Raw genomic sequence first — 12,157 nt, 5'->3', positions numbered from 1 at the left:
CTGCCTGCTGCCTGCAACGGCGGCATCCCAAACTGGCACTGGTTTGAGTCCTGGCTGCTCCACTTCTAACCCTGGGAAAGCAGAAGATGGCCCAAGTGCTTGGGCCCCTGCTCCCACATGGAAGACCTGGAAGAAGCTCCTGGCTCCTGGTTTTGGATTGGCACAGCTCCGGCCATTGTGGCCATTTGGGGAGTGAACCAACAGATCGAAGACCTCTCTCTGCCTCTCCTCTCTGTGTAACTGACTTTCAAATAAATAAATAAATCTTTTAAAAAAAATTCTGGTTGGCTGGCGCCGCGGCTCACTAGGCTAATCCTCCGCCTAGCGGCGCCGGCACACCGGGTTCTAGCCCCGGTTGGGGCGCCGGATTCTGTCCTGGTTGCCCTGCTTCCAGGCCAGCTCTCTGCTGTGGCCAGGGAGTGCAGTGGAGGATGGCCCAGGTGCTTGGGCCCTGCACCCCATGGGAGACCAGGAAAAGCACCTGGCTCCTGGCTCCTGCCATCGGATCAGCGCGGTGCGCTGGCCGCAGCGCGCCGGCCACGGCGGCCATTGGAGGGTGAACCAACGGCAAAGGAAGACCTTTCTCTCTGTCTCTCTCTCTGTCCATTCTGCCTGTCAAAAAAAAAAAAAAAAAAAAAAAATTCTGGTTGTTAAAGATATGTAGGCATGAAATATCACCCATGTTGTTGGAAAATACTTTTCTTAGAGACCAGGCAGCTTTGTTTGATGTTTACTTTGGAGACTCCAAACTGAATATAAATTGCTGGCTGACATGTGACTGTGAAAATCTGGAACCAATCCTCTTTTACAGAACACAAGCCTTTAGCATTTGGGGCACCTAATTATTCTGATGATAGGTGAGAGTTAGCCTTGATCACATGGCTGACAGCTAGAAATCTGTTTCATAGGAGAATATTTCACAGCATGCCATAAACATGTATACACATGGTATCAGTTAAACAAAGCAGGCTCAATCAGAACCTCATTCTTTAAAAGACAATTTGGATAAAAAATAAGCACAGAATTTTCGATGTCAATGGCTGTAAAAGTCTCCATTTATTTCCCTAAGAATTACCATGTTTTTAAAAAGATGGACCGAATTATTTTCTTTGGGGATTAATCTAAAATTGTTTCCTTTCTTTGATTTTTACAGTCAATCTTAAAACTTGTCCCCCATTTTTTGTTTCATTTAGGAATAAAGCTTAAATTTGGACTTATACAAATTGGAGTTTCACATTCTTTCTGAAGCTAACCGAAGGCTGGTTCCAAATTATAAACAACTTTTTTTATACCGGGATCCTTGAAATGTATTCTTGCTTTACTACTTTTGCTATTCAGAGTTCCAGTCTCTAATTCAAGGCAAAAACTATCATGCCGATTACTACACAGCAGGAAAAAAATCCAAGTTTAAGCTAAAATGATCTCTGTAGAAAGTTTCTGCTTTTTGCACATGGTCATAGTAGTATTTAATAGGCCAAAACTCAGCAATGACCCTGCACAGGACAGTAATGGACATTCTTATAAACCACTCTTTACCTTCCTTTCAAAGTGAAAGACCCTTTGCCACGAAAATTTTGTGAAAAATTATTTAAGACAATAGGTTTTTGTCATCATTACAAAAAACATGAACATTATTTTACCATTGAGGCTGATCGACTGCTTGTAACAAGGCTTGATCCTCCATAGTTTGAATTGAGGTTTCCAATTGGTGCATTATGGGATGGTCCCAATAAACTGTGTATATCACTGTGACCAGCGGGCAAACTGGTGGAAGGTCCCACAGCATGGTTCCGCAGCACGTGGATAGCATCATCCAGCCTGTCTAAACGATCCTCCATTCGAGACTGCTGTTAAGGATTGGAATAAATATGGAAGTTACTGCTGGTATATGTTACATTCATTAAACCACTATACTTCCTACTTTGGGATCTACAGAAAACAGCAAGTAAAATGTAATATCAAATAGCTTCAAAAGCAAGTACCTGCACCAGAAATCAACAGAAAAGATAAAACTATGCTAAACTTTCAAACCTTCAGAAATAAATCCTTGTTTCATAAGATGAATTTCCCAATTTACTATGTGGATCTTTTCTTTTTTAGCTTCACAAAAGATGAAGGCTACTGTGTTGATATTCAATTATAATTTATTTTAAAAAACAATAATCTGTATTTTAAATTAATCTTTAAATGATGGCAATTCGGGGAAGGATCCTCAAATCCATCAAGTTTAAGTTCTAACTTTAACTGAATAAAGCTACCTATCTTAAATGGTAAACACACCCAGATATATTCTTTGACAAAAATGAAGAAATGATAGTCTTCCTGTGGATACACACATGCCCCAAACAGAAACTTATTAGAATTTTAAAAACCAAAAGCACATGCCAGTAGAGCTCTTTTAAAAAGACTCACTCTCAATAACATAAGAGACAAAAGTCTGTCTTACATACAGTTATTAAAAACGGAAATGGTCAATTGCTGGATTTTAAAAGACTTGGAGTCTGTATGGCTTGAAGATTTTAAATAGATAATGGGAAGTATAATTAACTGAAACACAAAAAAGGCACCATCTAAAAGAAATAGTACCTCACAGACATCCTTTAAGAAGGACATTGCATCTTGCAAATGCTCGTGAAGTTGCTGCTCAACTCGATTTTTCTGGCAAAGTCAAGACAGAACAGGAGGCAAAGCACAGGTTAAGATTAACTCCAAAAGAGATGAGGAAATAGCTGTTGTGCACATCAGCATAACATGTTAGTAAAGTTAACGCGGAGACCTGCGAGATCTACTTGCATTAAGGTACAAGAAGGCTAGGGTTTAACATGGAGGTTACGAGGTTAGCATCTAAATAGCACACAGTTTGCTTATATTTGCTTGCAAAATACATGAGAAGAAAACTCTTTAAATTTAAAATGTTCTGTTAGTCACAGAAAAAGAACATTTCTACTTGCAACATGAACAACAGTATGATTCAGAATTCCATCAAATCATCCTTATTTTGTTTTTAATATACTTTGTAATTCTGGGTTAGAAATGTAAGTGTACAAAAGCAACAGTAGTTAACATTACAAATTCTTCACACTTGAGTATCTAGGAGGTTTGATAATTCTACAGCCTTGATAACATTCTGCTTGTATAACTGGCATAATTATTCTTTTTTCAATAAGAAAATATGGCAAATAACACTGTCATGACAAAAATAACTGATACTTAAATTTTTTAATGGACATGTGATAAATTATACACAGTATTATAATGAAGAGTAAAACAAAACACAACTATTTTGCATTGCTGGACTTGATTTTGTTGCCTTCCTTTGTTTCTTTTTCCCTCAAAGTTTTCTCGTATGTTTGAAACTCTAGAGAAAAATTAAGCCCTGGATTTGTCAAAGAAACAAAAATCTCATAACACTATTTTAACACCAGCTGTCCAGACATCAGAAGCCTGATGTCCCAAAGAACAAATGGCAAAAGCCATACTCAATGTGTCTTGTATTTTTCAACTAAATCAGGCCATTTGTTAGCAAAGAATTCATGTGTAATGCTATCCTACTGTTTCTTCATTGTTACATGAGATCTACAAAAAAAGAAGAAAAAGAAGGGGGGAGGGGAGGCAGAGAGAGAGAAAGAGAGAGAGAAGGGGTAGGAGAGAGAGAAAAGAACTCCACACTATCATAAAATCCTGTGTGGCCTGCAATGACCTGAAAGAGGCTCTTACCAGGGAGTGGAGTGAATTTTCATAGCTTGGAGATGAAGGAGCTTGCCCTCCAGGTCTGGGCCACTGACTGGTACCTGTTAAAAACCAAAAGCACCCACACACTAAGTAATCTTGATAAAGTTCTGAAGGAACAGTAACTATAAACAAATTTGCATGAAGATTTTTGTTTAGCCTTCAGTATGGTATTGGTTACTTATGAGCCCAACACATAGAAAAGCCCTCTTTAATTATTAATACAGCAATGTAGGCAGCTGAAAAATCAGAGAAAAACAAACTTTAAAATATAACTACTTTCATGTTTGTATATTCTTTAGAATGTCCAAATGAATACATATCTTAAGAAAATGTACTCTAGTACACAACACATTTTCCCCCTTCCTGCCATGTTTCTATGCAGTCTTTGATAATGCTATCAATGATTATATTAATAGTCATCCAGTTCTCTATACCCATTTTGCTTAACTACACATTACATTTCATTGCTGGACATTTGGATACCAGCAATTGACTGTTATAAATAGCGGTATATGCACTATTGTGACATTTAAATTTTTTTAATTGATTACTTCATTTGAAAGGATGAGAGACACAGAGAGAGACATTCTCCATCACTAGTTCACTCCCCAGATGGCCTCAACAGCCAAGGCTGGGCCAGGCTGAAGTTGGGAGCCAGGAGCTTCATCTAGGTCTCCAATGTGGATGGCACTGGCCCAAATACTTGGGACAAATTCTGCTGTTTTCCCAGGTACATTAGTAGGGAGCTGCACTGGAAGTAGAGTGGCTGAAATTCAAACCAGTGCCCATATAGGATGCCAGCATCACAGGCGGCAGCTTAATCTGCTACACTACCAGTGTGCTATACACACTGGCCCAGATTTTTAAATTTTCTTTGGTGGGAGTATGTCTTCAAGATAAGTAGTGGCTGGTGCCGCGGCTCACTAGGCTAATCCTCCGCCTGCGGTGCCAGCACACTGGGTTCTAGTCCCAGTCAGGGCGCTGGATTCTGTCCCGGCTGCCCCTCTTCCAGGCCAGCTCTCTGCTGTGGCCAGGGAGTGCAGTGGAGGATGGCCCAGGTACTTGGGCCCTGCACCCCATGGGAGACCAGGATAAGTACCTGGCTCCTGCCATTGGATTGGCACGGTGCCCTGGCCACAGTGCGCCAGCCGCAGCGGCCATTGGAGGGTGAACCAACGGCAGAGGGGAGGACCTTTCTCTCTGTCTCTCTCTCTCTCTCTCTCACTGTCCACTCTGCCTGTCAAAAAAAAAAAAAAAAAAAAAGATAAGTAGCACTTCTGAATTAAAGAGTGTGAATATACTTATGATACTTAATTTACAAGCTCAAATTGCTTTATTATTAAAGGGTAACAATAATAAACTGTCTTTAGTAATGCACTGAGGAAACAATTTCAAATGACTACAAATGCATTTGGGATCATCTGCTACAAATTCTGCCAACATCATTTATACCAAAATGATGATTTAATTTTGAAAACATCACTACAAAAACTTTCTTTAAATATTATTATTTGACTGATAAAAATACAATAAAAATGCAGATAGAAAAAGGATACGAATTCAGAGAAAAAAGAATAAACACAGAAAAACTTATTCATTCAGGGTATAGAGCTGTGGCATAGTAGGTTAAGCCTCTGCCTACAGTGCCAACATCCCATATGGGTGCTGGTTTGCATCCTGACTGCTCCACTTCTGATTCGGCTCCCTGATTATGGCCCAAGAAAGCAGTGGAAGATGGCCCAAATGCTTGGGCCCCTGCACCCACGTGGGAGACCCAGAAGAATCTGCTGGCTCCTGGCTTCAGATAGGATCAGCTATGGCCATTGCAGACATTTGGGGAACGAACCACCAGATGGAAGAACTCACTCTCTGTCTCTTCCTCTGTCTTTAACTCTTAAGTAAATAAATCTTTTTTATAAAAGAAAGAATTCATTCATATGTTGGAGAGAATTCCATGTTTTAATGGTATAGCCAAAATACCTTTAAAAAAGAAAAAGACAAAAGGCAGGCATTGTGGAACATCAGGTTAAATCATTGCTAACATCATATACACCCCACATCAGAGGGTCCTAGCTATTCATCTTCTGATCCAGCTTCCTGTTAATGTGCCTGGGAAGGTACCAGATAATGGCTCAAGTACTTGGGTCCCTGCTGCCCTTATGGGAGAGCTGGATGGAAGTCAAGGCTCTGGGTTCTGGCCTGGCCCAACCCCAGCTTCTGCGGTATTTGGGGAGTTAACCAGCGGATAGGAGGTCTCTCTGTTTCTGTCTCTCCCTCTGTCACTCTACCTTCAATTAAACCAATTAAAAATCATTCCTATTTCATGATTGTGCATATGAAAGTGAGTTATACAAAAAGTATTAAGGACTATCAATTAATATGGATTACTGTTTGCTATTCTTAATTAAAGCTTCAGTCACAGCCCGAATTACATTGGAAATCTGATGCTTGGAAGTTCAAGATTTACTTAATTTGTCTCACTTAATGGTTAAGTGAAGTTTAAACCATATTCTGATAGAGCTTGAGTTGCAGGGAAAAATTTTACCATATTTAGGTAGCTAATGATAATGTCATACTACAACTTAATTTGTGATCTCAGAAAAACTCAAGTTAATCTGTACCTGATACAGCTAATTTTAGCTGAACAAAACCAATTAATTATTGGCTGTATTTCTGTCAATCTCATACATTTCACAAATTAAAAAGTTGGATACACAGATTCTTAATGATAAGATTTCACAATTAGCTCTACATATATATTTCACAATTAATAATATATAAACATATACTATTGATTATACAGATACATTTCCAACACTAAAATTTTAAGAAAAAATTTAACTTGCATATCAGCTAACATATTTTTTGCTTAAAAGCAAGTCATAAACAAATTATGTTGAGAACCTTTAAAGGCTTTCTGCTAGACATAAATATGCAATCATAAATGAATTACATAAACAAATCATGGACAATATAAAACTGTTCACTGAAACAAAAGCTTGTGTACTAATTTTACAACGAATAGGTAGAATTTAGCAAAATTCACTACCTGGCTATATGAGGAATTCATATAAAATAATTAGCCAATATTTACCACCGATTTCAGTGTATTACTTCTTTCTAAGCACTGATGTAGAATTACAAATTATAAGTTAATCATAATTTATTTTTAAAGACTTTTAAACAGGGCCAACATTGTGTCATAGTGGGTAAAGATGCAGCCTGTGGTGCTGGCATCCCATATTGGCGCCAGTTTGAGTCCCGGCTGTTCCACTTCTGATCTAGCTCCTTGCTAACACGCCTGGGAAAAGTAGCAGAAGATGGCCCAAGTACTTGGGCCCCTGTCACCCACATGGGAGAATTGGAAGAAGCTCCTGACTTTAGCCTGGCCTAGCCCTGACTTTTGTGGTCATCTGGGCAGTGAATCAGCAGGTGGAAAATCTCTTGGTCTCTCCCTCTCTCTCCCTGTAACTCTTTTAAACAAATAAACAAATCTTTAAAAAAAAGACTCTAACAAAAAATTACTTTCTCTTAATTATTTGTAATTTTTTCCTGCTTTTCCAATCCCCTTGGGAGATCAGTCTGTGATAGGAAGATGATCATAAATTACTTAATACACATGGAAAATTAATGTAAGTTTTATGTTTCAACACCTCAGGTTATTTTTGTGTTTCTTTACTAAAGTGCAAAGGCTGGAAATCTGTCTGGTGGTAGACATTTATAGAGGGTTGTTCTTTATAACAGATAAGCAGAAGTTTAACTATTCTGTCTAGGAAATAATTTCTATAATTACATTGGACTTTTCACTGGCCACCCTAAGAAGTTAACTCTTATTCAAGAAGGACATCAATTAACTTACCTGATAATAAAATTTATTGAACATTTCCAGCAAATAACGTTGCTGGACGGCTAGGATAAAAAACTTAATCATTTAACTAGAAAATTTGGAGTGGCTTTGATCATTAAATCTAAAATTGACCCAAGTATTTTTGATTTGCTCTCACTCTGAGTAGGACCTAGTATTTCACCTAATAAAATTGGCTGATAAACTTACAGAATATTTTGCGTGGCTGACAGAATTCTTAGGACAATTTACTACATATTTTGCTGTCCTATTTTTGTTTCTCTTTGAAATCTTACACTAAAAAAACTTCCACGAGATTCCCCCATGCTTGGAAGAGGTTGGCTAATTCCAATCTTTAATACAGCATTGAATTCTTTGCTTTCTAAACATGGCCCCAGCCGATGCTTCCATCATAGCGTTTCTATGGAAAAGCAGGTCATGCGCTTTCTTAATACCTGAGTCTTTGTTATGTTCTTCCCTTTATGCCCTAAAAGCTCCTTTCTTTCTTTATTTTTTTAAAGATTTATTTTTATTTATTTGAAAGACAGAGATACAGACAGAGACAGAGACAGAGAGAAAGAGAAGTCTTCCACCTACTGGTTCATTCCCTAAATGGCTCCAACAGCCAGAGCTGAGCCGATCCAAAATCAGGAACCAGGAGCTTCTTCTGGGTCCCCCATGTAGGTGCAGAGGCCCAAAGACTTGGGCCATCTTCTACTGCTTTCCCAGGCCATAGCACAGAGTTGGATCGGAAAAGGAGCAGCCGGGACTAGAACCAGTGCCCATATGGGATGCCCAAGGCCAGGGCTTTAACCCACTGCACCACAGCACCGGCCCCCTTCCTTACCTTTTAAAATCCTACTCTTCAGGAAACCTATCCTGACCACTAGCTTAAAACACATTCTGACAGCTCTATTTTCAATGTGTTCACCTTCCATTTTCTCAACTGAAAACTCACTGAAGTCAGGTACTTGATCTAACACCAGGAAAACTGACAGAGGACAAAAATAAACCTCAACTTATTAAAGTAGGCCAACTTAAGATTTCTGTTTGTCTCTTCCCTTTATTTTTACCATGAATGCTCAAAGTACTGATACAGAGTACTGTAATTACTGAGCTTTGATTCACTTACATTTCAGAAGGAAATAAAGAAAGGCAAAGGAGGGTTTAACTTGTCTGCCTTCCAAGCATCCTTAGTAAACACATTTCTTAACAGAAATGTTGTCTTTTCCTAAATGACAATTGTAGCAGGACATGGGCATTCCTCCCTTGTTCCTTGTTGTTACAGCCTTATCTGTTCACAAGAGGACTGGGGATAGATCTATCCTTTCCTACTATGGACCAGGTCAGAGTAACTCTATTCTTAGCTTTTGGGATAAATCCTGATGCCAAAGACAAACATGGTGGTCCCATTCTGTTGCATTCAATGGTGTTAGGACCCATACTGCCCAATGAGACATAGGAGAAACCTGCTGATGCAACTTCAAAAAAGCTTCCTAAAAAAACAAGGAATAGGGCTGGCACTGTGGTGTAGTGGGCTAAGCCTCTGCCTGTAAGTACCGGCATTCCATTTGGGCGCCGGGTTCATGTCCACTACTCCTTTTCTAATCCAGCTCTCTGCTTACGGCCTGGGAAAGCACTGGAAGATGACCCAAGTGCTTGGTCCCATGTACCCACATGGGAGACCTGAAAGAAGCTCCTGGCTCCTGGTTTCGAATTGGCTCAGCTCTAGCCAATGCAGCCATTTGGGGAGTGAATCAGCAGATGGAAGACCTTTTTGTCTCTCCCTCTATAACTCTCTCTCTCAAATAAATAAATAAATCTTAAAAACACACACACACACACACACACACACAAAACAAAGAAGAGGTGGTCCTTTTTCTTCTATTGGACACTGTTATACCTGCATGTGGTACCCTGAACTGCTGTTTTGCTACTAGTCTCAACAACTGCAAAGAGTGACCAGACCTTGCCTGCTGTGGGTTTTGTGTACACAAGGTAGCAGATCTTCCCTTTCCTCCAGCTAGCTAAGATAACAGCTTCTATGCCTCTCAGAGGAAAGCATCCTAACTGATACAGTATTTCAGAAGCTTCTTAGTAAGTACTCTCTAGTTACTAATGTATGCTTCTTGGGCCGGTGCCGCGGCTCAATAGGCTAATCCTCTGCCTTGCAGCGCCGGCACACTGGGTTCTAGTCCCAGTCGGGGTGCCGGATTCTGTCCCGGTTGCCCCTCTTCCAGGCCAGCTCTCTGCTGTGGCCAGGGAGTGCAGTGGAGGATGGCTCAAGTCCTTGGGCCCTGCACCCCATGGGAGACCAGGATAAGTACCTGGCTCCTGCCATTGGATCAGCGCAGTGCGCCAGCCGCGGCGGCCATTGGAGGGTGAACCAATGGCAAAGGAAGACCTTCCTTTCTGTCTCTCTCTCTCACTGTCCACTCTGCCTGTCAAAAAACAAACAAATGTATGCTTCTTGCCTGAAACCTTCTCAAGAAAATAATGGGGATTTAACAAGGATGACTGCCTTAGAGGCTCTGCACCTATGAAGTCTGATGCTCAGGCAACAAAGAACAGGGCAAGTGCAGACAGCACACAGTGGGTAGGGAACTTTATTCTGGATAACTAGGCATTGTCACCTAAGTTCCAAAATGATTCCCACATATTGTATAGGAGCTTTGGTTTGCTCCTTTTCTTTTTCACTCAGATTGTGAATACTTTATTGCAAAGTGCTTCCCTTTCTTCTTCCTCTCTTTCCATCTCTGCCATGTCATGGAGCTGGCACATGCATGTGTGTGCTCATGTTTAGGGGATATGAAAATAAGAAGGAAGCACTATGAGAAAGGAGCGATGCACCTACATAAAATCATTGTTTGATTTGCTGTTTCAGCAGGACTGTGTGAAAGTATTTCTCTTTGATTATGACTGCTGAGTTGAAAAGGAAGTCTATTAACACCTTCATTACACAAATGAATAGTCCAGATTTTCATTAATCAGCTAAATAAAGGAATGTTACCCCTTAAATACCAAATAAAAATGGAAGAAGAAATGTCTAAGTCTACTTCTCCATTTCACTGATTGATGTCCCTTCACAGATGTGGAGCTCTGCTATAGCTTCCTGCTGGATGTTAACAGAAACTAAAGGACACTGTGGCAGCCATCTTATGAGGCAGAGGAGGAAAGGCAGTGGGAATGCATAATAATACCAATATCTCAGATGAGAAAGTGAAAAGGCTGTGGCAAAAATGATAACACTGCATTTCAGTGAAACTGTGCCAAGAGGGTGAGTAGGGCTAAATTTACATCATTCTTCCTGTAATTTCAGTTCTGTTCAACAACAACTTTAAGTCAATGGGTCTTTCATAGTCTTGTCTATGTGGGGAACAGCTGTTCAACTTTTACTAGACAGCTGAAGCCATGGTGTCTGAGAAAGTGGCAGAACCTGCTAATAGTTGAAAGCAGCTGCCAATAGTTCATCATCTCCAAAAGGGAATGCTTCTTGCAGAGTTAACCAGGCTAGTACACAAAGCACAGGTAACATCAAGGTCTGTGGCACCTCAAAGCCTTGATTTTTAGAAAGCCTGAACAATGCAAAAAGGCTGAAAAACAAAAACAAGAAAGAAAACTATACAAACTTAACTACTGACTTGATCAGTAAAACATTTCTGAGGTCAACTAGTTGTTGGAGGTATACAGTAATTTTATCCAGTTGCCTTATGTCTTCTTCAAAACAGTTTTTTCTTCAGCAAGGTTTTTCTTCAACTATTGCTTAGAAAACTATTTTTTCAGGTTTTAAAATTATTGATAAACAGGCATTAAACATTTTCATGTAATTATATCTATTCCTGGTAAGTTGAAACATTTTCACAGTAACAATTATGTCTCAATAAATCCATACCATAACACAGCATTTAGAATATGTTAAAAACCAATGTGAAAAATATCAGGAAAAACTACAGGAAACCTGAACCACTTACTTGTTTATTTCCACTAACAATATTCATGTACATTTATAGAGTTCTTTTCCTTAGGGAAAAAATTATTTCATCCTCATATAACTATATGAAATAAGAACTCAGTGGACCCAAATATTAAGACAGACTAGCAGAAACACTGATCTCATACGTGGTACATAGTAAGTGTGGAGAACAAGGGAAACAGAAGTTACAATTACTTCTAAATAGGTTATTTTTGTTTTTCTATGCAAAATTATGTGATTTAGCTCCTTTTCCATATTTTATCTTTATACCTTATTGTCTGTGTGTTGATCTACCTACTTACCTACCTATCTATCTGAAAGGCAGAGAGACAGAGACAGAGAGAGAGACAGACACATTGTTCCATCTGCTGGAACACTTCCCAAATGCCCACAACAGCTGGGGCTGAGCCAGCCTGAAACCAGTAGCCTGGATCTCCATCAGGGTTTCTGAAATGGATGGCAGGGATCCAAGTACTTAGCCTATCATCTGCTGCCTCCCAAGTGCATTAGCAGGAAACTGGATCAAAAGTGCAGGAAGGGCTGGCTTTGTGGCATAGCAGGTAAAGCTGTCACCTGCAATGCTAGCATCCCATATAGGTGCCAGTTCA

General features: G+C 39.7%; 1 protein-coding gene across 34 annotated transcripts in view; it reads right to left on the bottom strand.

The window, feature by feature from the left end:
- TCF12 (transcription factor 12) overlaps positions 1-12,157 on the bottom strand; it is a 402,091-nt gene that overhangs the window by 36,743 nt on the left and 353,191 nt on the right. For 10 of the 34 annotated variants that reach the window (XM_051821974.3, XM_051821976.3, XM_089310421.1 and 7 more), the window contains 3 exons: positions 3,718-3,791; positions 2,587-2,658; positions 1,641-1,847 (listed from right to left, as the gene is read on the bottom strand). In XM_051821974.3, coding sequence (XP_051677934.2) covers positions 1,641-1,847; positions 2,587-2,658; positions 3,718-3,791 — 353 coding nt within the window. The remainder of the gene's footprint in view (positions 1-1,640; positions 1,848-2,586; positions 2,659-3,717; positions 3,792-12,157) is intronic. The other 24 variants (XM_051821977.3, XM_051821978.3, XM_070054251.2 and 21 more) reach the window with 3 other exon arrangements.

The sequence above is a fragment of the Oryctolagus cuniculus genome, chromosome 12 (genome assembly GCF_051225735.1).
Source record: "Oryctolagus cuniculus isolate XC-2025 breed Fujian yellow rabbit chromosome 12, ASM5122573v1, whole genome shotgun sequence".
Classification (NCBI taxonomy): domain Eukaryota; kingdom Metazoa; phylum Chordata; class Mammalia; order Lagomorpha; family Leporidae; genus Oryctolagus; species Oryctolagus cuniculus.
Note: the sequence above shows the minus strand (reverse complement) of the source record. Positions and strands in the feature narration are given on the sequence as shown.